Here is a 24,310-nt window from a genome sequence, read left to right as displayed (position 1 = left end):
CACCAGCGAGGCGGCGGGGATAGAGCGCCGCTCCCCACGGCGGGCGCCCCCTGGCGGGGGTGGCGGGGGCGGGAGGCCACGGGGGTTCTGGTAGCCATGGAAACCGCCCCCTCCTCCTTCTCCTCCTCCTTTTTCTCCTCCTTCTCTTCTTCCTCCTTCTTCCTACTCCTCCTCCTCCTTCTCTTCTTCCTCCTTCTCTTCCTCCTCCTCTTCTTCCTCCTCCTCAGGGAGCAGTTGTTACCTGTCCTCTCCTTCAAGTCCCACCTCTCTCTCTTTCCTCAGCCTGCTATTTCCAGCAGAACTAATAAACTCTTCAGTAAAACACGAAAAAAAAATCTCATTCAGCTTAATCATTTACGTGTTCAGGTCTCACTGGCAGCGTAGGTTGAAACTTTGTAGTCTGCCGGACGTGCAGAAAGTCATCAGGTGGCCTCTGGCGAGCAGGCAAAAATCTTATGAAGGAAGAAAACAGAAGTTCATTGTATGCAGGGTAAATAGAAATTCTGTATTGATGAAACACATGTGTACATATGTTAGTTTTCCATTGTGGCAGCTATCTTAACCCCCTCGAGTTGAACAACGAGCTGTAGCAGCTTTCAGCTCTCTTGGCCATATGACCCTTTGTCTCCGACCAGTCATTAAATCCTTCTCATTAAAGCTCTGGCCGTGGTGTCAGCAGCAGAGCGGATGGTAGCTCAACTCTGGACTTAAAATGCAGAGGTGGCACATGCCCAAGTTACAGTTTTATAGCAATTTTTCCTCAACTTTAACCATGTTAGTACCTTCAAGATGAGCTTCTTCAAGAGCCAGAGCTTCTGGTGATAGTGGCCTTTGTAAGGAAAAAAAATCAGGACAATGTGAAGGCTTGGTGTGGCTCTCCAGAACCAGTATAATTACAGCAGAGTGCTGCAATAAAACGCACTTGGGCTACACTACCATATTCAGCTCTTCTGTGTCCTCCTTCGCAGAAACGCAAGGTCAAAAAACTCACATCTATAACAAAAAAACACAACAGTTTATTTTAAAAGTTAGCTCACTTTCCTCTTGATAAATTATCCTGGCATATTAAAAAAGTGCCAGCATAGACTGAGGATGTGAGAAACATCAGTATATTCGATTTGTCTGAACAAGGAAAAATTGATGAAAAAAAACCATGAAAAAAACCAAGAAATGACACCTCAATTTCCAAGTACATTTGTAATTACCACTGTTTATTTCCCAAACATGTAACCGTTGTTGTTACTCTGTTGTGATAAATATAAATTAAATGTCATATTAAAAGTTTCTAAATTATCATTCATATTAAAAAGGCCATTAATGTGAGTAATTCTCCCACTTTGGTCCTTCACAGTAGGTTTTTTTAAATTAGATGAAAGCTTTTGAAATGAGTTGCTATATGTTGCCAGTAAATAATTTCATTCCTGTCTGTATCAATCTATTCAGCCATTTAAGTTACCTGACAAAGATTACACATATACCATCTTCTCAGCATTTAGAGAGAATTAATGCCAAAATTTTGTTCCTATTCATTCAGTATGGGCTATACAATAGCTTACACGAGTTGAACGTAGGCCAGAAATGAAAAAAATATTAAATATTTTATTGTAATTTAAATTAAATTAAATCTCTCTCAGCCTTCCTGGTGCTTTTGGTTAACATATTATTAATCGTCATCTATTTGGTAATGTTAGGTGTTATTCACATGACAAATACCCATTGCTTAAGTTGGTTTTAATTTTTAGTATGAGAAGAATGTTAGGAGATTGTTATTAGTTTCTGACTGTCATCAAGGTCACAGGCACTGAACAAATATTCCGGTGAAAAAAATCTCTGCTCCAAATAAGTTATTATCTGGATAACAAGGGAAATACAGAAATTTTACAGGTGGAAACCGAAGACAGTAATAGATGTAACCCCAAATCACTGAAGGCCATGGCAAAAGGAAGGGCATATTTAGAGTGGGAGGGAGGAGCGAAAAAAAGACAAGATTCTTCTGAATGTGGTTTTATTTTGGGAAAACATTTTGGTTTTGTAACATTGGAAAAATATATTCTTGTTTTTTCAAAAGTTCTCTTAAGAGAATATAAAATAAATATTGCAAAATTGAAACTATCCAGCATTTGTACTATGACATTTCCATCTTTTCTCACATTTTAAAATTACTTCATGAAAAGGATTCCTTACGTTTTTAGAGTTATTTTGAAAATTCAGAGCATTAGAAAAGCCAAACAGGAAAAACTAACGCTTTTCAATTTTTCTTTAGATGAATATTTCAAACCGTATTTATTTTCTTAACCAGTTGCTTGGCTTTTTCAGTGCTGTCCTAGTTTTTTTTCCTCAGCCATGTGCCCGATTCTCACCACAAAAATGGTTCCGCTAGTTATGAACAGCAAGTTACAGAAATGTGGAAAACATAACGGATTCTCTTAAGGGAAACCAAACGGATGTCAGTTTGTCTTAAAAAATCAGGCAGTACTTGGGGTGAATATGTATCTGGTTCCTAAAGAATTGATGTACTACCGCTAGGGAGGCCAAGAGCTTCCACGGCAAGGAGAGAAGCTGTTAGAGCAGGCACTCCGGTACATAGCACAAGGTATGGCCTACAGAAAAGTTAGCCTGGCACAACTAGAAAAACCTACGATGAAAGCCACCGCCATCCTGGATCTTCCCCATGCTGATCCCCATCCTGATCTTCAGATACAGCCACGATATAGGCCCCAGATCTGCTTGTTTTGGAAAATATTTCTGAGAAAATGCTTGGCTTTGCACCAGAGTTTATGGATTATTAGTGTTTCAACCAGGAAAGAAACTATGCCTGCTACCGGTTTCAGTGAGAGGTGAGGTTTTGCTACAGTGTAAAGAACCTACTCTAAAATGATATTACAGGAGAAATCACTGTTGAATAGGTTCGACTGAGAAGAAAATCAAGGCTGTTTAGCTATGTCTAGATTTCAAGAAGCTAGGTAATACTTGAATTATTGACACATATCCATTTCCATGCTTTAAAGAAATACTTGCAGAACTTTGTGACTCTTCTCAAGATTTGAGAACGTGCATCACCACATTACATTGCTGAAATGCAGGAGGGATCTTTTCACTTGTATTAGCTGCAGTGGATTTTCTGTTTAAAATATAGGCCTTAACAACTTGGTTGGGAACCCGCTTCAAGTGAAGCAGATTTTCAGTTGGGTGACTGACATGGAATATAAAACACATTTACTACTCAAAACCTATATTGTCTTGGCTCTTATTTGTGGATCAGTTAAATGTTTCATTTTACTCATTTTTTAATGCAGTCATGATGTCAGATGGGCCTCTGCCAGGGGCTCTGCCTGGTTAAAGGTGCTAAAGAAAGAGTCATCTCACAAGGATAATACACTCAGAGACAACAGTGCATGGTATTTCTTTCTCATGGCTTTGTCCTCAGAAGGTCTGAAGAGTATCTGAGTGACTCAGCTAGCATCCTGATTTATCTCTGAAGAATTAGCCTGTTTGGAATCTGTTCTTTTCAAAGGATAACATCTGGAAAAGTCCCTAGTGTCTAGTTTATCCCTATTTTAGAAGGATGAGTCTTCTGAGAGCCTGTATGTTCGGATTCATTATCAGCTGAGCCCTGAGAACACCAATTGCTGTCAGAAACCTGTGACAGATGGGGTTCTCTTTAGTTTTTCCCTGGATATTCAAGTTTTCTTGCTTTCCTCTCCTCTCTCAATGATTTTCTACCAGGAAAGAAAGCAGGGGTCTTCAGATGATTTATAGCCTCCTGAGGGGATGCATCATCTCTGCTTTTCTTACACACTCCTGGTCCCCTGAGAGGGTTCCTGATCCTGCTTGTATGGAAAAGAAGGGGAGAATTTACACAGTAAAGGGCAGAGAGTACTCTGAGAGGCCTGAATCTCACAGCCATTTTAAGGAAAGCAAAGGTTTATGGACAACTCTCTCTTTCTCCCTCAATCTCAGTCCCAGTGGGTATAAGCTGAAGCTGGGCAAATAAATGTTCTCCTTCTGTACCAGGGTCCTGCTGTGCAGGAGTGCAGGAAGAGCAGCCAGGAGCTGTACAGATGCAAAGCATGATAGAAAGGATTATGGTGAATCACATGGCCAAAATGAGTGTGACGAGTGGTGAGGGGAGGGGTGTGTTTCTACAGGTGACTAGAAGGAGAAGGACTAGGAGAGAGATTAGAAGTTGTCAAGAATTGGTAATAAGGGGGAGATCCTTGAAAACCTGGAAAAAGGCAAGTGTCACAGCCACCCTCAAGGCGAAGTAGGAGAACCCAGGGAACTACAGGTCAGTCAGCCTAATCTCAGTCCACAGGCAGATTACAGAAGGAAGTGAAAGAGCCTCATAGGCTCATGGCAGTTGAGACCAGGAGTAGCAGTAGGAGCAGGTCCAGAGAGGTGACAGAGCTTCATGGGTGCCACAAGAGGGCACCTCTGCTCCAGCCCCAGAAGATGGCTTGGTGGCTTTGGTGGCAGCTGAGCAAGTGAGTCACCAGGGGCTGCCAATCTGCTGTCCCGCCTCAGGCTGCCCAATCTTCCTGTATCTTCACTGGAATAACCTCCAGATCACATCCCACAACTGCCAAAATGCCTTCATCTGGGTCAGTCATTGCCTGTGCTCCAGCTGGTGGTGGCTGGGGACAAAGACCTGAGGACTTAGTATCATCCCCCAGGACCAACAGTGTGATGTGCCCATGGCTGCCTCTAGGCAGCTGCAAAAGAGCTACTCTCCTTGAGCCCCAGTGAGGACCAGTCCCAGCTCCTGCCCCAGGGACTGGCCCTGGTCGCTCTGTTCAGGGCGATGCAGGAAGAACATGCAGGGAGTTTCTAACCTTGCCTTATTGATGAGAGCCCAGGTAGGCGCCACTGTCACCCTGATGCCATTCAGTGAACTTTTGCTTCAAATCTAGGAAATTCCATGGAAAATGCTATTTGGTAAAACGCCCTGCCAGCAGTATCAAGCAGTCCAAAGTCAGGAGGAAGGAGAGGGGCTTTGGCTACCCACCAGGAAGGAGGTGGGGGGCACGGACAGGGGTGTGGGAGCGCTCCAACATCAGTGCACTGAATGGTCTCATGCAAGAAGCCTGTTGTGTGAGCCTGGCCCTAAAGGATTGGAGCCAGTCTGGCAGCACACCAGCACAGCCCTACTGACCAGCACGTGTGTGAATTGACGCGTTCTCACCAGCAGCCTTTATCTTGCAATGACAGGATGAAGTCCAAGTAAGTCAAGAGAGAAGGGATCCAGAGCCATCGTTTGTCAAAACAATGGGGATCAGTGAATGTAGGTGAATTGGAAAACTGTACAGCAAACAGATCTTGCACTTGGTTTTCTGCTTTAGATTGTCTTACTGCAGTCCAAAATTGGGTTTTGGAAATGTATGCATGCTTACGTTAAATATGTTCATATATTTATATTAAAATATCTTTCATGATTATATCTGAAATAAATGTTCTTGGACCTGCAATGTGCTTTGGATTGGCTTGTAGATTTTGGATGTAGGATCAATTCCAGATCAGCTATCATGACCAAAAAAGGGTTGAATTTAGATTGTCACTGAAAGACACATGAGAATAAAAACATTAAAGACCTGTTTCTGTTTTTGAAAACACGTATTTCTAATATGCAGAGCAACAAACCATTTACTAAACTGTAGTTACAGTTCAGTAACTTTTCCATCTGATTTTCCATCACACTTTCCCTACCTGCTATACTCTGGTTGCTATGTTGATCTCTCTCAACTTGTCAAAGGTATTTACTAGTGTTCTGCACTTAAATATCACATATAATCACAGGCACTCAGTAAGATTCTTTGCCTACTTATTTTCAGTTATTTCATATGACCATACTTTAATAAAAGTTCAAAGCTGAAAGATACAAATTTTCATTCACCTGGATGTCTATCCTAAATCCATTGTACTTACAAAATTGCCGTATGTATTCAGGTTGTGCTCCATGGGCAAATCAAAGTCTCTCTTGGAACCCAGGGAATAAAGTGAATGGGGCCTTGGGAAAGTGGTGTGCATTGTAGGGCTGGCTTGGCTTGAGCTTGGCTTCTTCTTCAGCATCTCAGTCAAGCTGCAAAAAAAACATATTTCTTGTTTTCAGAAAAAACAAACTCAGAAAAAAATACTTTCTTCTTTGTAAAATTTGCACTTAAGATAAATGGAGAGCCATTTAGTACAAGAGAAAAAAAGTTACAAGTGTGACAAGGAGGTTATAATTGTTGGCTTTCAGCTGCTGTTGGGAGATCACAGAAAGAAGAGTTCCTCAAAAAGATACCATATCTAAAGAATACGAAGAATTCCTAACCAACTTTGAAGTCTGCAGATTGTCTGGGAGGTTTCCAGAAGCAAGCAACACAGCTGCCAGCAGTTCAGCTGCCTGAAATATGAACATAAACACATCAAAAACTGCTCTGAACTGTACCCAGGTGAAACGTGCAAAATTTAGTTTGCATTTAGGGAAACCAGTTGTTTCCCAAACTTCATAAAACATTTTTATCCCATCAAAGCAGAAAACATAAAACAGGCCTTTTAACAAACTTATATTACAGAAGCTTCTTGTGTGGTAATGAACAGCCTTAATTACAAATGCCAAGGTATGAGTATAGCGTTTAATTTCTGACTTCCTATTTGCATAATTTGCAAGTTCACTGCAGAATGTGCAGTTTCATTGCTGTTCTTCTGAGTCATACCATGACTGCTGTTTGCTGTCAACTCACATAATACGTGTTTGTCCCTGGGAATTCATTTAGCTCTCAGAGCTTTAAGTTTGAAAATATTGGCATTTATATCTTTTTGCACAGGAAAGAATTTATCATGATTGTTGCACAATAGACAGAAATGGTTGTGTTCAGCTAAGCCATGGGTTTTAGCTCTGAGGAACTGAAATGAGCAGTTTGTGATATTTTTAAGGGTAAATACATATCATCAGAAAAATCCACATGATTGCAATTCAGTTTTGGTGCCACTTTTGAAGAAATTTCAGAGGAAGAAATCAGAAGTAGGCACCGATTTCTGCTTAAAACCAGAGAGAGAGTGTTGGAATAGCTAATAGTATACTAGTATCTAGCTGGAATGAGAGGAATAAGGCTTCTGGTTCCTGCTTACATGAAAACAGAGGTGGCTGTACAAAGGCAGGGTCTCCCAAAGAAGACAGAGGGTAAGAAGTAGCCTTGTGGGCATGGCAGTCTCCGCTCGAATGGGCATGGTAGAGATCATGAACGTGATCTCTGACCAGCATATTTATGTTAAATCTTCAAGGCCACACTGAAGGCATATATCTTGGATAGAAAGTCCTGGGTCCTTCTTTCAGGACCAGCCTATCCAAGACTTCCTCCCACAGTGTTATTTCTATCTGCTTTATATCCAAGGGGTTTTTTTTGTGTATGAACATTCAGACAAATGCTAACCCATTAATGTCAATCTATCACTCTCTCATGAGAAAGAGTATGTGAAGGTAGAGACGCTCTGTGAATTTCTTCTGTGGAAAAGATGGTTAATTTCCCTTTTTGCCCTCCCCCTGTTTTATCCAGATAACAAGCCCGAAGATTATTCACACTCTGGAGAACTTGTTCACTGTTTGTACCTGGGGTTACAAGAAGGTTTGCCCAAGGAGGAAAGGAAATCCACTGGGGTCTGGCTTGGTAGAAGCAAACAGTGATTTCACTCAAACAAATGGATCTTGGCTCCCCCAGAAAACCTAGGAGCAAGCTGGGAGATCTGAGAAAGCTAAAAAATTGTGGTGCAGACTGTTGGTGTCTCTGAAGAGAGGCATGTGACTGGGGATTTGATTCCAGCTTGCTGGGGAAGGGTTTCAGGTTTGGGTTGGTTTTTCCTCCTGAACCAGGAGAACAGGCTGTGATGAACAGCCAAGCTTGGCCTGAGGTCTGAGCTGCACCTCAAGGCAGAGCTCTGGAAGGGGCCTGCCTTATGGTGGCTGTTGTGTCAAGTACAGACAGGCTCTATAGCTTTCTTGGAAAAAAAGAAAATCGAAGCACCTGAAAGGAGCCTTACAAAGGATTGCATAAGGTGGCCTGAAGCTTTTTGCTTCATGTTGCCCCCTCCTTGTAGGTCTATCAGGCACCTCAGGTCAATTTGTTTCAGACCAGAAGGAAGAAGTATGCTGGAAATTGTCTTGACTGGAGGTTGTAATATCAGCCCTATAAGAGCAAATCTGGTAAGCCTTGAAATTTCCTGCCTAATATCATGCATTTATCCTTGCTGAAACCTCAAGTTTGAAACTCGCTAGCTCACAAACGAGCTACGGAAGAACGAGCTTGGGAGTTCACTCTTTGCTGGCAAAGCTGCTTCAGCACAAATAGCCCTTACAAATGCTGTAACTGTCCAGTGGGCAGGGGGAGACAGACGACGTCCAGGTGGGCAGGGGGAGGTAACCTCTTCCACATGTTGCCACCTGCAGCAGACGTTCTCTCTGAACCAGAGAGGGTGGGCAGTGACTGTTTGGCCTCCCCGGCCCAAGCGTTCCCTGTCACACGTAATGCAGGTTGTCCTTGCGGCTGCCTGTGCCTGGCCTGGCTAGTGCAGGGGCAGGAGGTGCCCCTTCTCTGGCCTGGACCCTTCTCCTGAGATCCTCCCTTATGCCTTTGCTCCAGGATGTGCTCAGGGGCTCTCAGAAACTGATTTTGTTAAACTGGCACAGACTGGGGGGTAGGTATGCTCGCTCCCAGCACCGATTCATCCATTTGCAGGATTACACAGAAATGTCATTTTCTTCTGCTAGGCCAAAGTTCATTATCTTGCTTCAGAAAAAGTGTAAGAACAGGTGCTCTCTGCAAACATATTTAATAAAGTACCTTGACTGCTCTGAATTGATTTATGTATGATAATTACCTTGTAATATAATTAGAAGCTCTTATATTTACTTTCCTTAAACTTGCTGCTTTGATGTTGTGCTTGGGCGTCTGTATTGCTTTGTGGGACACAGTCCAGAGCTGCCTGGACCCAGTCCAAGATTACTAATATGTGGACATGTTCGCAAAACAGGACTTTTAAAATAGAGCAAACATAGGAAGAAGAGGTTTGTTTTTTGTTCTGGCACTCTGTTTAAAATTTGGGAATTTAAAACCCTGATTTAGTACAGTCATTTTTGCCAGAATTGTAGCAAACATCTCCCCCTTTTCCAACTAGGAAAACTCCCCTAAATATTCATCTAGAAGATGTTCATCTAGAACATATCAAAATGGAAATGTTGGGCTTCTCTTGGCTTTTAATAGGATCTCTTGGAAAACCTCTCAGACAAATCAGACTGTTCAGCTGCACACTGGGAGTTACAGTGGAGAAGCCAGATTTCTACCCATGAAAATTACCTCTTCTGAAAGTGGGGTAAATTCTACTGGCACATGGTGCAGCTTCTTGTCCAAGGCAACTTAGTTGTACTGACGAATGAAATTGTGTTTATATTTTAGTGCAAACACAGCCTTAATTAAAAGCAAACAAAATGACCCACTTCCAGCTGATTAACCCCAGCAAGTTCCTGAAATATAAAATAATCATTAAATGAGTTTTGTTTAATGAGACAACTCATACCAAGAAAAGTGACAAAAAATATACTTGTGCTCAGGAACAACCCAAATATATGCATTTCTAAATCAACGTTTATGGAGAAAATTCTACTTACAAAATTCAGCTTTCATAAATATGTGGAAGTAATTCATTTTTGAAGGTAATACTCTGAAAGGTAGATAACTGCAAAGAAAAGTACTTTATAGTCATTTCTAGATCCCAATTTTTTGTAGGTTTAGAGAAGATGACAAAATATTTGGTAATAAAAAATAATACACATATTAACTCATGCAAAAATAGATGTTCAGGTTTTTAGATTAGGAAATCAAACCTTAATCCATGCAATTATCCAAGTAATCTTAATTCTAGCATCTTGCTTATGTATCTATTTATAGTGTTCAGTGCAATAATGATGCCGCCTCTGATCTTGGGTACCTATTCTTGAGTCAATCCTCCAAAATTTACTATTTTCCCTATTGCTTGCTATTCATATTTGTTAATATTTGTAATATTTGAAATCATTTGCCTTGTAATAAAATTCCAATAAAAGTGGTTTTTTATAAATTATGAGATACTGAATAACCTAGAAATACCTGGACAGTGTTAGGTAACTTTAACGTGCCTCTTTGCATGTCATCCACAATACTAAAGTAGTTTTCCTGTTATCACTTTGGCATAGTTAAAGTTATACTCCACACTTTTTCTACAAAGTTCACAAAACACACCCTCTGAAATCTCACAAGCTCTTTCAGGAAAACATAGGAAAACTAAGACTAATATTTTAGGTAAAAATTAATCCAAACCAGGCAGGAGAAACCCAGAAACTGTTGAGTCAACCAGTTCTACATGCCAAGAGGCAAATTAGCAACACACCTATTTAAAACAATTTTTTGCAGATCATCCTTTTGTCCCTGGGTCAGAGCCATACTTGCGATTTTAGGAAGAAAAGGAGTTGTGTGCTCTGAGACCCAACCCTGGCTCACCTCAAAGAAAAGCGTGATGCGCAGAGGGACATTAAAAGTGACAACCAGAAAGCAGTTGACACTGGTGGCTTCGAATAACTTACAGAAGTGGAGTAGAGTGGAAAGCCAGGAAAGGGGGCGGATGCAAAGGGGAGAAGGCCAAAAGGCACAGACGACAACAGATGCGGTTTACTATTTTTTAGCAGCAAATAAAAATGCAGGGGAGAGATGGTGGTGAGAGATGCAAAGATAAATAGCAAAGAAGCAGCTATCACCCTGGCCTGGGTCCTGGTGCCCCATGAGGAACGGTGGGTGCTCTGCTGGGAGCAGGGAATGCGGCCGTGTCTGCCAGTGCTGTACCAGATGAAGCAGATAAGGTCACTCCCACAAAGGAGAGACTTCAGAGCCTTTCTTCTTAGACACACGGGAAAGCATGGGAAAGAGCAGGATACAGCTCACTACTAAACAAATCAGAGAATTCCTGGAGAATTTCTTTAATGCTCCAGGCAAAGGCAGCCATGAACTCCAGACTACCACACCAGGTAAAGAACAAAATCATAAGTGTGAGACTAGTTTTCACTGATGACACTGAAAATATCTGTACATGAAAGACTTCTGTCAAGCCTTGATTTGTATTAATAAGAGCTGGCCCAATTTCCAAGGATCTTTATTCAAACACTGACTAGAGACCAAAGCCAGAAACCTGGAAAATGAAATAAAACTGGTTAAACTGTATTTCTTCACTCCCAAGTGATGACTCAGTAGGTAAGTTTATGTGTGCAGCCTTTTACTGGTTTGAGGGAAACGAACCGGAATAACATACAGAAACAAAAGCTACAAACCCAGCTCCAAATTACAAGCCCAGGAATTAGGCTTTACAGTGAAGTTGTGTGAAAGTGACTAGCTATGCTCCCCTCCTGGAGCCACTCAGGTCCCAAATGCCTCTTGCTGTAAGGGCAGGTGCTGGGTACGGAGCCCTCACTGGCATTACAGCTGGCCCTGCAGGGCTGAGCTGTTCTGACCTGATCTCACCACGCCTCTCCACTAACCCTTCCTGAGAGCCTCTCCACCAGTTCCTCACAAGGTGCCTTCAGCGGTGGTAACCCCTCAACAAGGCTGCTATTGCCAGCAGGACCCACACCAGAGGTGAAGGGAGCCTCGCCATCCCTCTTGCCTCATCTGCAGCTTCTGGGCTGCAAGCAGAGCATCACTCATCTCAGGCGCTTTGAACAGGTTTTTCACAACATAAATACATTTGTAATGATTTCAACTTTCTGACAAGTCTGTTGCTAACAGCAGCACTCCACATACTGTACCAGCTGATGGTACACGGGGCGTGTTTAAGCCTGTCCAGTGGTCCCTCTGCTGGGCTCTTTCACTTCTGCACTAGATGCCAGCAGAGTGCTTGGCTTTCTGGGGTTTTATCTATCAATAGTTGTCTGGGAGAAAATACCTTTCTATTTTGCCTCGGGACAGCAGGCTTGCATGTCCTAGGATCTTGCTCCTTATGTTAACATACAGCTGAAAATGCAGCCAAAAGCGGAGGATTTACTTTGGGGTTTTATCCCACGCCCATTTCTGTAAAACCAGGAAGAGCAATTGGAGGAGTATTGGTGCAGACCTTCAGGGAAAAAAAAACAACCAACCAAACGAAAACCAGCTGTGTGTTTCAGGTGAAGCAGAAATTTGACCACTGTGTGTTTGAACAAATGAATCTGTTGTGCTCATTCCAATACTTGTCTGTCTTCTTCCTTTTTTTTTTTTTTTTTTTTTTTTTTTTTTGTTAAACCCCCTAAAAGACAGAGTAGTTCACAGCAGGCTTAAAAAAATAAATGTAAAAAAATAAATGTATAAACTTCTTGAGACTGTAGGAAATGCAGGGGTGCAATGAACTCCATAATCCTGAGTCCACAAGTCCATTACAGATATGATTATATCTTATGAGGAAAGAGACAGTCTCTTCAAGTATGTGAGATCTAAATGATTTGGGGTTTGCAAGTCAAACATAACCACAATGTGGAGGCAAAGGTTGCATTACAGCAGAGCAAGCCCTTTGCTCCCCTTTCACCCTAACCACCCCCAATTAGAGATGCTGAGCATGAAGACAGGATATACAGTGTCAAGATGCGCGTGCATCAGATGTTTGTTCCTGCTGGCCCTGTTCCACAGGGGACCGCAGCTTGGACAGACCCAAGTTCTTGGGGGGACATGGTAGGAAGACAGTACTTTAGTCTTGTGGACCTGAATACAGCATGCCCACCCATCTGAGCTTGGACAAGCTCAACCGAGACATGATTAATATCAAAGCATAAACCAGATCTTTTCAGTGAGGACTCCCCACTCCCTCCCTTGCAACACAAGCAATCTTTTAATGGTTTCTTATACAATCCTGATGTGCAAAGCTACTGACAGGTATGACAGGACAAACGCATTCTGTCTGGTCGTGACAAACCTTAATTTTAAGTTGCGTGTAGCTCCCAGAGCACACAGAGGTGGGACTCATCTTGCCTGAGTGATGATGCACTCAAAGCAGCAATCTACACCTGCACTAGGTGGGTAGGCTGCCATTAAACTCCGTGATCAGCGCAACTGGTGGCATCTAGGGGACTATCCATTTCATTCTAAAGAAGACATTCACACAGCGTGAATCATACCCTAGATCTTGATGACAACTCTGGGAGTGTAGACACCTCGCCGACATGCAGGCATCCTCATCATAAATGTCTGAAGTTTTGTGAACTGAATCCAAGGACCATCTGTTTTACATAATCCTCAGATTGCACACTGGTCACTACCACACATCATACTGCTGAGGATCTACAGAGCAACTGCGGGACTTGTCTGCCATATACACTTAGGATCAACACTTCTTTATTGATCTTTGACTTGAAATGACATTGTCATTTTCTTTGGGCTCTTTTGTCCCTCTTGTTCCTGCCCCCCAACATGCACACACACACACACACACAAACCACATGCACACACAGAGAAAATTAAAGATACAGTAGACATCAGCCTGAGGGCTAAGCTAATGTTCCTTGCATACAAGGTCATTATGGAAATAGGAATGGAAAATTTCAATGAGCCACCATCAATAACAGCCAACTCAGACTCAAACGTTTCTAACTTGTTGAAAGCAAGTCTAATCAAAAATAACCTGGAACGCTTTTGGACTTGTTGGGAATACTTGTGGGTGTGGCTGTAATACATTTGATCTGTGTGCTAGGAAGACTTCTGTAATTTTTTTATGCTGCAAGTTTTCCAGGACAGAGTCATCTTAATTCAGCACAAATCCCACTAAAGACATTTATTATGGACAATAAAAGTGCATGAATATACTATAAGAAAATCCCCCTCTGAATTTGACAATGCAGCAGCAAACGCACCACTGATGCTGAACGTCTCAGCTATAAATGCTGAGGTGTAAAGATTCTGCATTGTCTTAAATGGCTACATCACACACATCATTTTGTGGTGTACAGGTCTGGAAGGGACATCTGCCCAGGAAGTGGAAGTGTGCTGATAATAAGACTCAGCAGCCTTGTTTCACCTTCTCTATACTATTTCATTAGAAATTACGCATATTTAGAGAGATTAAAAAAAATAAAAAGTGCAGTATAGTGTTTGGGTGCTTCTTGCTTTCTAAATCCTGAAATAATAAATAAAAAAAAGTAGAGTAAAAGGCAACTGATGCGGAGCCTGCTGCACCCTGCCTCTCCGCATGATCTGTCCCCACCCCTTCCGTTTGGGATGACTCCCGTGCTAAGCCTCTCCTCCTCACCTCCAAAGGCTGCAGAAGAGTTGAAGAGCACCTGGAAACTGGATGGGCAGCAGCAGAAGCAAAACTGTCAGCAGAACTGGTTTTCTTCTTTTTGTGTTTAGAGAAATCTAGCTGGTATCTCACTGAGCAGAAGAAGCGAACTGGGCTAAAACAGGATCCTATACTCCAGGTATGTGATGGCAAACTGGTCCACAAAGACTGAGTTGGCAGCAGAGAAAGGCTAACTACTTTTAACTATGCTGAAAGGGAGAAATCTGAAATGGCTAAGCAATTAGATACAGCTCTTTGAAAAAGCATGAAACATTCATCAAAAACCAGTCTTTTAAAGAGTGACTTTTATTTTGGTTTCAGTAAAAAAAAATGCACAAAGAAAGTATTAGGGAGCAGATAAGGTGAAGATAAAGGATGTCAACTTTGTGAAAAACTGGATTTCATTTTGAGTCTTTGCTGTGGCACAGCAACAGTTCTGAGGACACTGGTAACCATTGTATGTCCATCAGTAGCAAGATCGCATTATAGGACCATAATAATTCCTTTTGCTCTTACGGTAATGAATTCCCATTCTGTTCCTTGTTTGGTCCATTGGAGCACTTACCAGTGAAATTAATTATTGCTGGAGTTTAAAATGTTATCACTGGAACCAGGAAAAGAGCAGAGATGTCACACCTTGGCATCATTAGTCTCCAAGGTGCTGCCAAAGAGCACAGCGGTTTGAGATCACGTGCTCATACTCACTTTCTGAGAAGTGGGGATTATCCATAGGACTATCTTTGCCCCTGTTTCACCTAATTGTTTTTAAAAGTTTTTAGCCTCACCTTCCAACAAGGCATTTGGTTTTTGCTATTGAAAACTAAGACTCAGCAAGTTTTAACCATGTAATTTGTTGCACCCTAAAAATATAGTAGTTCAGGTCTGTCCTACCACACAAGGGAGCCCACCTTTGCCTTGTGATAATAGTAAATAACTCAGTTTCTGCATTATTTGTACGAAAGCTGAATAGTATCAAGACATCCAAGGAGAAGTAGTATAACTGGTGAGAAGGCCTTCTCTTCACGAGCAGAAGGGTGACAGCAGACTCACAGATATCAGTCTTTTTTCCCTGCTGGCAGCAGTCAGTTTTCCCCCCCACCAGGCCCCGTGTCTTCTCAGTGCTGGAGCTCAGCGATGAGGAGCGGGGCACAAAGGCAAGATGCTGCTTGCTTGGAACCGTGCCACGGGGAAAGCGGGAAAAGGAAAAGTGTAATGGCTGAAGTTGGTGGGAAGAGGGAATGAGGTGAGACAGGACAGGTAGGAAATATCCTATCTTGTTCCTGCGCCACACCATGTTGCGTGGGACAAAGCAGGCGGGAACAAATAAAGCTTCTGACTGAACAGGATCTCATCAAAGACTTCTAAGCAGTTCAGGTGTGGCTGACTATTTACTAGGTCTCCTCTCTGCAGCCTGGTGCCTGGAGGAGAGCCAGCTGGCTAGGCATCAATCAAGATAGGCCAAAGAAATGATTTATGGGAAGCAACCAACAGTTAGGGAGTAGGCTGTTTCACAACTATTGCAAAGCTTAATGCCTCCTAAACACTACTTCCTTGAAGGGGACACCACAGGTTGTGCCGGGCTGAAAAAGAAGACCTTAGTGGAGTAAGATAGTGGCTACCATCTCAGAAGCCAATGGTGTTAGCTATCTTTGGGAGTGCCTGTGAATTCTCCAGGCAGTCTCCTGTACTTCAACAAGCTCACTCATCCTTTGCATGAATAGACACCTCTCAAGCATTTTCAGGCCTATTATGGGGGGCTTAAACAAGGAGATACTCTCCCATGCATGTTACAACTTCCACTTTCATATGATGCCAAACCAATAGAGAATTTAGTCGTGAAGATCAGGCTACTTTATGCTTCCTAGCACTAACCCTGTCATTCAGATGTTGAGAAAGGTGGGAGAGCAATTAACAAATGTTATCAGCTCTCAGATCACTCACAATGTGAGATCATCCACCTCATGACTATTTCTGAAGCAGCTTGAATCTAGCCGTAAAGCCACATTTGCCCAGTTTCTATATCTCTACACCGCACTCTATCAGCCAGGGGTTACGGCTGTAATCAAGCATATTTACTCGAACTCAGTGCTGCCAGATCTGGTGACAGCAGCCTCAGGGTTGGGAGAGGACGAGGAAGAACAGTGTCTCTGTGCTGTATGTTGGGAAGGCTGATTATCTTGAGTATAAGGCAGTCTAAGTGCATATAAAGTCTGAATGCTGTTATTGAGCCTGTGTAAATCATGCAAGCTGAGAAGTGTGTAAAGCATTAGCAAGCAGTGAGTCTCTGTGGCACCAACTCTCTGTTCTCCAGTCTGCCTGCACCCTGGTTGCAAGTGTGTCTGCATTGCCCAGGCAAAATTTCCCATTACTCAGTGAAACCTAGCTCTCCGCTGCTGTGGTTAATGGGGAGCTGAGGAAGGTATACATTTTCACCAGAACTTGATGCACTTCCACGAAGAGTAGATAGTTTTCTGAAGTACGTGTTACAACGTGAACAGAAACAATAGGGTCATGCAGAAATGATGAAACAGAGACAGTCATAATGTATATGCGTCCCCAAGGACAGTTTCAAAGTCAGTACATGGAAATGCTACTACTAGCACTGCCCTTGCAGAGTTAATTGGATTGCTTGTATAGATGCATTATAACACTACTTTTAATTACAGGATCACATTTTACTTTTTGCACGGAGTCCATTCCAAGCTCCTGAGACATAGAATCAGAACAACTTTTGACTTTAATCTCTCTAGTACAGCTACTGGCTCATTGTCTGTAATTGATGTTTTTGAAGAAAGGACAAGAGGACAAAGGACACTCTCACATATTTTGAATGAGATTTTGCATATCTGTTTGTTTTCTTGCAATCCCTTTCAAGGGCATATGGGCCTAGGGCATTGGAATCTAATTTACAAATCCATACTGCAGTCCTTCACCAACTGCGCCCAGCGCATCGGCTCCCAGAACAGCTGTGATGCTGCTACCGAAAGCACGGGTTACCCAGCAGGTGCCAGCACTGACAGAAGCACTGAACTATAGCAGTTGAGTGCTGTGGTCCTCACCAGTCACATAATTCAGAGAAACCAGCATGGGATTCCCCATGAAGACACATGTGATGGCCCCATTCCTGGGGACAGAGTGACATCTAAAGCCATACTTCTCCACACCAGTGCTGACAAAGTGGTATGGGAACAAAACAAATGTCATGTGAGAGTCAGAAGCTACATAAGCAGGTTTTTTTTTTTTATAATTTTATAACTTTGCTTTTGGTACTTCTCTTTATTTTCAACTTAATAACATATAATGGGTAAAGAGCCATTCTGCACTGGAACTTTGCTTGTGCTTTTTTCTACTTTCTAGTTTCAGGCAAGGATGTCAATATTATTTACAGAAGTTATGAACTACTTTCTGCAGGTCATATATACCTTTATTTGCCCTTAATAATCTGTGTTTATTTTCTTGCTCTCTATTTTTAGGTTTCCAAATGGCTGATCCTTTTCTATATGATACTGGAGAAAGATCTCGATATGGGTGCCTTGGCCATGAAGTACAAATTGAGCACATCAAGGCATATGTTTGCAGACCATCTTTTTTCACAGACAAAGCTGTGATTGTGATTCATGATATATTTGGATGGCTGTTCCCAGACATTAGATACATAGTCGATTTGATTGCAGGTCATGGATACATGTAAGCAATTCTCTTTCCTGTCTTCCTCTTAAATGCAGAGAGATCACCAAGCCCAAAGCTATGTATATGGTTTCCCATACACATAGGGCAAAAATACCATTTCAGTCTGAGCAAATAAAACTGCAAAAGGACAAATTGTTCCCATGAGGCCACCAAAGCTACTAAAATGGACCCATCAAAAATGGCTACCTGAGCACAAAGCCACAAGGAGAGTCATGAAGTGCCAGTGTTTGTGTTTATGTGGCAGGCTGGGTGATTAAAAGATAACCACTGTTATCTATAAGTTGTACAAACTTTTCAGAACCAATCTTCTGAAGAGTTGCTTTAGCTCTTACTAGCAAAGAGATGTGTGTTTATAGAGCATCAGGAAGGTTGCTTAATCCCTTTGCTTTTATATTAAGTATGTCTAAGGAAACATTAAGTTTATTTGTGGGGTCTTTTTCCATAGAAAGACATGTATTTTTAGCTCTGCTGATTGCCAGAACAGGATGAGTAGAATATGACTCAGATAGTAACCATATAGATGTGTACTCTGGAGCAGAAAAGACATTAGGAGACATTTTGACATCTTTAGATTCTCCCTATCTGGACATGAAAGTTGACTTGATTCCTTGTCTCACACAGAACCATCTGCCCAGATTTCTTCAAGGGGACAGACCCCTGGAAAACTACTGATCACTGGGCTGACTTTGCTGACTGGATGAAAGCTCATGATCCTATGAAAGTGGACAAGTAAGTTACATATTTGTACTTTAATTTTAAAGAGCATCCAGCAAACACAGGAAATTTGTGTGAAATGTTAGAAGTGGCACCTCAAGCTGGCTGCATCTTTCTCCTGGGCCCTTTTCTAACTATGTTATATTGGCCACACAGGCCCATAGCCAGAGTTTCACAGGCTATGAAATACCCAGCACTCTCACCCACAAGTGCTGATTCTGCCTCTGGTCCCTCAAGGTAAGGAGGCAAACTCTTCCACGGCTGCTCACGCCACCTACTAGTTGTCACTTGCTCATCTTGCTTTCTGCATGTAGATAATGATAGGAGCAGATGACATTCTCCTGAGCAGCACTAGATCCAAATTTGCCAGAAGGCCCAAAACCTAAGATACATCTGATCAACTATACTGTTTTTCTCAATGTGAAAGAGAGGGCCTGCTACCTGTAGAGCCTACAATTGACTGTAACAGGGCTTCCCTGAATTATGGAAAGCATCATTGTGTCTTCAGCATCTATCACCACATCTCTCAGCAAAGCTTTTGACCATATCGTTGCAGAAGCTGTGACCAAATTTTTTGAAAAGACAAATAACTAGCACATGTAAAAAAATCCTACTTCAAAGAGTAAGCAGACATGTGGGCACTGTGTTAAACAATTAAGACCTCAAGGACAGGGCTGTGCTGTCTTTTGAGGGTTCCCCTGTAGCTGACCTCAAGGTCGGATCCATTGCTCTTTCAGCACACAAGGAATCCAACGTACCCATGACTGACTTAGTCTCCTTCCAAACAAACTGAATCTGAGAAAGCCCATCCATTCACAGTGCATCCCCTGGCTACAGGCCAAGGACGCAATTACCTCCTCATGTCACTCTTGTACTAGTTTTTTGTCAGCCTAACCAAACCTGCGAGGACCGCACTAATACAACAAATACTTGAAAATATAGCTATTAGTGTATGCAGTCTGTATTTAAAATTCATTTGAAATTCTGTCGATAATGAAAAAAATAAAACTATTAAGACCTAAAAAGTTAGCAATTAAAACCAATTTTCATATTTTTTGCATTATACCTCATGCAATACCTGTTTTTTTAAACATTATAGTTACTGACAACTTAATTTTGAATAATTGCTACTTTAGTGTAGTATTATTACATGTGGGCTTGGTAGGGTATTTTAATATTAACTCATGCAACAGGAATGACACAGTCAAGATAAATCTTTATCTAACTAGGTGGACTCTATAGAGATAGCACACTGAAGCTTATCTATTCTTGCAATCCATAATGCAAGATGTTGTTCTACTTGCAGATATGTCTTGTCTTTAGTTGTCCTGTCCTAGACAAAGTGATTCAATTAAAAATTTGCTTATTTTGAAAACAAAGGAGCAGGTCACAATTCAGGTAAGTATTTAAGTACCTACACCTGTACTTTCCTAAACTAGGATCAGAGATGTTAACTTCCATTTAAGAAGAGAAGTCACTGCTCTGGGCTGAAATGTGTTTTTAAAGTATTCTGTTTTAAACAATTGGGGGTGCAGATGCAGAAAAATACATGTATCCTTTAATTTATTTCTTAAATTGTTAAGTACTGATTCTGCAATAGATTCCTTAGTTTACTTTTGTTTATATGTCTTAGGGAAGCTGATGTTGTCTTGAAGTATCTAAAGGAACAATGCGGTGCAAAGAAGATTGGTATCGTTGGGTTTTCCTGGGGTGGAATGGCAGTACATCACTTGATGCTGAAAAATCCTGAATTAACCGCTGGGGTGTCCCTCTATGGTAGTGTAGAACACATGCAAACTTATATGGGCTCACACAACTATGCATAGTTTGTAAGTCTAGTTATTGCTTTGTAACAATTTCTGTAAATACTCAACTCAAAGGTGAGTTGTAGATTTTACTTATGATTATTTCAGCAATATGCTGTCTCGGTATCAAAATTTAAGAATGGTGTAAACCAGAAAAAAAAATCGTTTCCTTCTGCACAGAAATTTTCTAATCTTTTTTTAGCACTTGGAGAGTGGGGAAACATATTTTCTAACTGCTTTTTTCTCCATCAGAATAGAAACTGTCCTGATCTAAAAGAAGTATTTATTAAGTAATCTTAAATAGAAATTTTGTCTTTTAATTTGTCATTTGTTTTGCAAGATTGTTAACCTCACTAACAGATTGTTTCTCAAATACATTACAGGAATAATTAGGGACTCCGAAGAAAGATACAATTTACTAAATCCCACATTTTTCATTTTTGGTGAGAAAGACCACACTATTTCTTATGATCAGGTAAGTTGCACTGGAAATAATTTTCTTTTTCCCATAGTTCTTTTATCCTACACAGAAATCCTAGTTTGTTAGAAACCATTTTCAGATACGAAAAATCAGACAGGCTGGACGGTTTTGCTTATATTTCAACTTCCCCTGTATCTTGCTTAGGTTATTCAAAGCTTTTTTTTTGAGGTGAGAAATGCAGTAAAGACCAGTCATCAGTCTCTGAGTGGCTGGACAAGCAGAGTGTGAAACTGGGCAGGAAGATCCAACTGGTAGGAGCCAAACAACTCAAAAACTTGGATATTGCTGCTATGGTTGAGACAACAGGTAGTTAAACCACTGAATTGTTTCAATTTGAATGGAAAAAAAAAATCAGCCTAGTAACTGAACTTTTTGATGATGTGGAACAATGACTAACTGCTTTCGGTACAGGAAGACAAAACGAACTGTGTCAGAAGAGTGGGCGTGAATTTTAAGTATGACAATGACAACTTGTGGCCTCTGTTTTGACTCCTGGCTGCCTTCTATATTCTGATATAACCTCTATTGTAAGCGTTATATGAGAGGGTGGAAAAATATATGGGTAGGAAACTGGTGCCCTCTTCTGAGTGTAAATTCTTTCTCTTTGGTGACAAGGGTAGCTTACCGCCTCTAGAGTAGTTTGCTGTGTAGGAGTAGGGTTTAACTGGGGAACTGGCAGTACACTCTGGGAATGCAGAAGCCAATTGATATTTACCTCTGTGTTATTCAGCACGTTGATCTCTACCTCAAAATATGTGTCTACTCTGCACAGGAAAACAACTCCTGCGCTCCCTGTCCCCTTCTTATGGTGAAGGTGTCCTTTTCCCAGGGGCACAATTTTCATAAATAATTTTTTTCCATGATGCATTACACATTAAAACCATATCTTTCCTCCTGAAGCTTTCTCTCTGTGCAGATTGTGTAAGAAAAATTCCTGCGCTAAAAAAAAAAAATAAATCTTCAAATACACTGTTTTCTGCACTGAGCAATCCAGGGCTCTGGAAAAAAAAAAGTGAACATGAAATAACTTACAGTACTGTCTCTAACCTGCACAGTGGGTAGAAATAAGCTTGCAGGGGCAAAATAAGTGCTCATTCTCCTATGTTCTTAATTTTTAATGGAAATGAGCATAAAAATGTGTCTACACATGTATACAGGTACATAATCATATTATTAGTACTGTGTGTGTAAGCATGTGTGTACTTCCGAAAAGATGGTGCAGGAGTGGTGTCTTTTTTGTCATACAGTAAACTAAAAAAAAACCAACCCTTTGGTTTCTTAAACTCTGTTACTAAGCCTATAAAAATATTTTGGATTGAGAGTCACTGAGGGAATATGTTCTCTCAAGATCAGAGCTTAAAATTAGGTTACCAAACTAAGTGTCTGAATAGAAATGCACCCGCTCCTTTATGGCAATGAGATTTACCAAACCATCTTTGCAGTAAATCTTGAGGTTCTTAGACTGACCCATACTTTTAAAAAATGTTTCAGTCTTGTATTCCAAAAAGAAGTTTTCTCATCTGTTGAGCCACAGAACCTGCTTCAAGTGTGACAGTTGAGAAAAGACCAAGATGTAGCAGTATGAGAAAAGGTGTTTGGCAAACTTAAGAAAAAACACAAATCCGCAACATAATGAAAAAAATCTCTCTTTTACAGATTACCTTATTGGAGGAGAAGTTGAAACAGTACTGTAAAGTGGCATATAAAATTAAAGTTTATCCTGGACAAGTTCATGGGTTTGCACAATTGAAGCCAGAAGATATGAAACCTGAGGATAAACCTTATATTGAAGAAGCTAGAAAAGATATGATTGACTGGATCAAAATGTTTATTTGACAAAGCATGAAGTAACAGTAGGCTTCAAGATCAGTGTTTGATTTCATTTGAAAGAAGAAAACAGCCAAGGGAAAACTATCTGGTTTTGAAAATTGTCACAAAGAAAAATAGGGACATTTTAATTTATAGTTCTTAATTATTTTTTACAAGGTTTACACAAGATTGTGAAATCAAAGTTGACTAAAGGACAATTAGGCATTAAAAAGTTATTTAAATTTATCTTGATTTGTATTTGCTTCATTATTCTGCATTATGACATCAATAGTAATGATATTGTTTACCCATTTGTCTATGCTAGTGAGTATGACTTCATCTTGACTTTACCCGAGTAGTTTCAGGCTTTATTTTGGAATGATGATTGGTGGTCATAGCTGTTAACACGGAAATACTGAGCAGAATTTCCCGTATGTGAAATGAACATTTGGCTATGTTAAGCAGTTAGGAAGGAGCGATGTTGTTAGGTGGCAACCTCCAGGTATTCCCTTGGCAACGTTAAGAAAGGCACTTCTAGTATTACTTCATCAACATCCAGGAAAGGTATAACCAGTCCCTCCTAGCTGTGGAAGTAACCCAGGCACGAACACTGCAGAAACACTGCCTTTATTGTCCTGGTCCAAACTGTGGTGATCAGGCACAGGGCTCACAAACAGGTACCCCTACTCCGTCCTGATTATATTGTTTCCTTTACATTATATTCCTTGTTCCTCTCTCAAGCTTTTCCCCTTTAACGCCCTTATCTCCTCCCAAGTATACAATGTACAAACAATAGTAAACATTCCTCTTTCCTCTTACCAAACTGGCTCCAGTTTTGCTGAGCTGCTAATCTGTTTTGTTGTTGGGTTTTTTTTTTTCATTTCATTGCATTGGTAATGACTTGGCAACTTGTGTTTACTCAGAGATCCTCTAAGGGACCCACGTCTCTTTTCATTTTCTACAACATCTGTCAGTTTCTCATGCTTGTTGCCTTGTTAATGTAGCCATAAATCAAGGCTCGCTATCTGCACGGACATTACTTTCCCTTTGGTATCAGGAATACCTGACAGTTTCACACATTGCTATCCTATTAGTGTAACTATACTGGTTGTCTGCATACCTCAATAGACTGAGTATGTTAAACAACATTGCTGTGAGAAGTCCTGACGTTAGAGGCACTATGAGCTGCATGTTGCTCGGCTTCTGGTCTGCCAGCCAGAACCTGTGTGGCCTCTCAGCATGTCTGTCTGCGCCTTTGGAGCACCTGTGTAAGCATGGGTATGGCTATCGGTGTGGTGATGGAGGACGTTCAATAGTCAGAATGAAACTTTAAATGGAAAACATAAGCACTGTACTACAGGCAAGACAGATGCCCTGCTGTAAGCACATGGCTTATGTCTGGCGGCTCACCTTCTCCCTGGGGTGCCCTGCTTCTGCAAAGCTGGCAACAGCAGCTCTGTGCTCTGCAGCCCAGCAGCCTGCTCTGCCAAGTCAAATTCCCTCAGAAGAAAAA

At 41.3% G+C, this 24,310-nt stretch overlaps 1 protein-coding gene across 1 annotated transcript; it reads left to right on the top strand.

Moving 5' to 3' along the window:
* Positions 1-14,266: 14,266 nt before the first annotated feature.
* On the top strand, positions 14,267-23,043 carry LOC106887363 (carboxymethylenebutenolidase homolog). The gene is made up of 6 exons (XM_014940824.1): positions 14,267-14,437; positions 17,772-17,985; positions 18,610-18,717; positions 20,336-20,478; positions 20,891-20,982; positions 22,645-23,043. Exons 2-6 carry the CDS (start codon positions 17,780-17,782, stop codon positions 22,822-22,824), a joined length of 729 nt encoding a protein of 242 aa, XP_014796310.1. The 5' UTR covers positions 14,267-14,437; positions 17,772-17,779; the 3' UTR covers positions 22,825-23,043.
* The last annotated feature ends 1,267 nt before the right edge of the window (positions 23,044-24,310 follow it).

The sequence above is a fragment of the Calidris pugnax genome, unplaced genomic scaffold, assembly GCF_001431845.1.
Source record: "Calidris pugnax isolate Ruff unplaced genomic scaffold, ASM143184v1 scaffold8, whole genome shotgun sequence".
Classification (NCBI taxonomy): Eukaryota; Metazoa; Chordata; class Aves; order Charadriiformes; family Scolopacidae; genus Calidris; species Calidris pugnax.
This window is presented reverse-complemented; position numbering and strand designations above follow the sequence as displayed.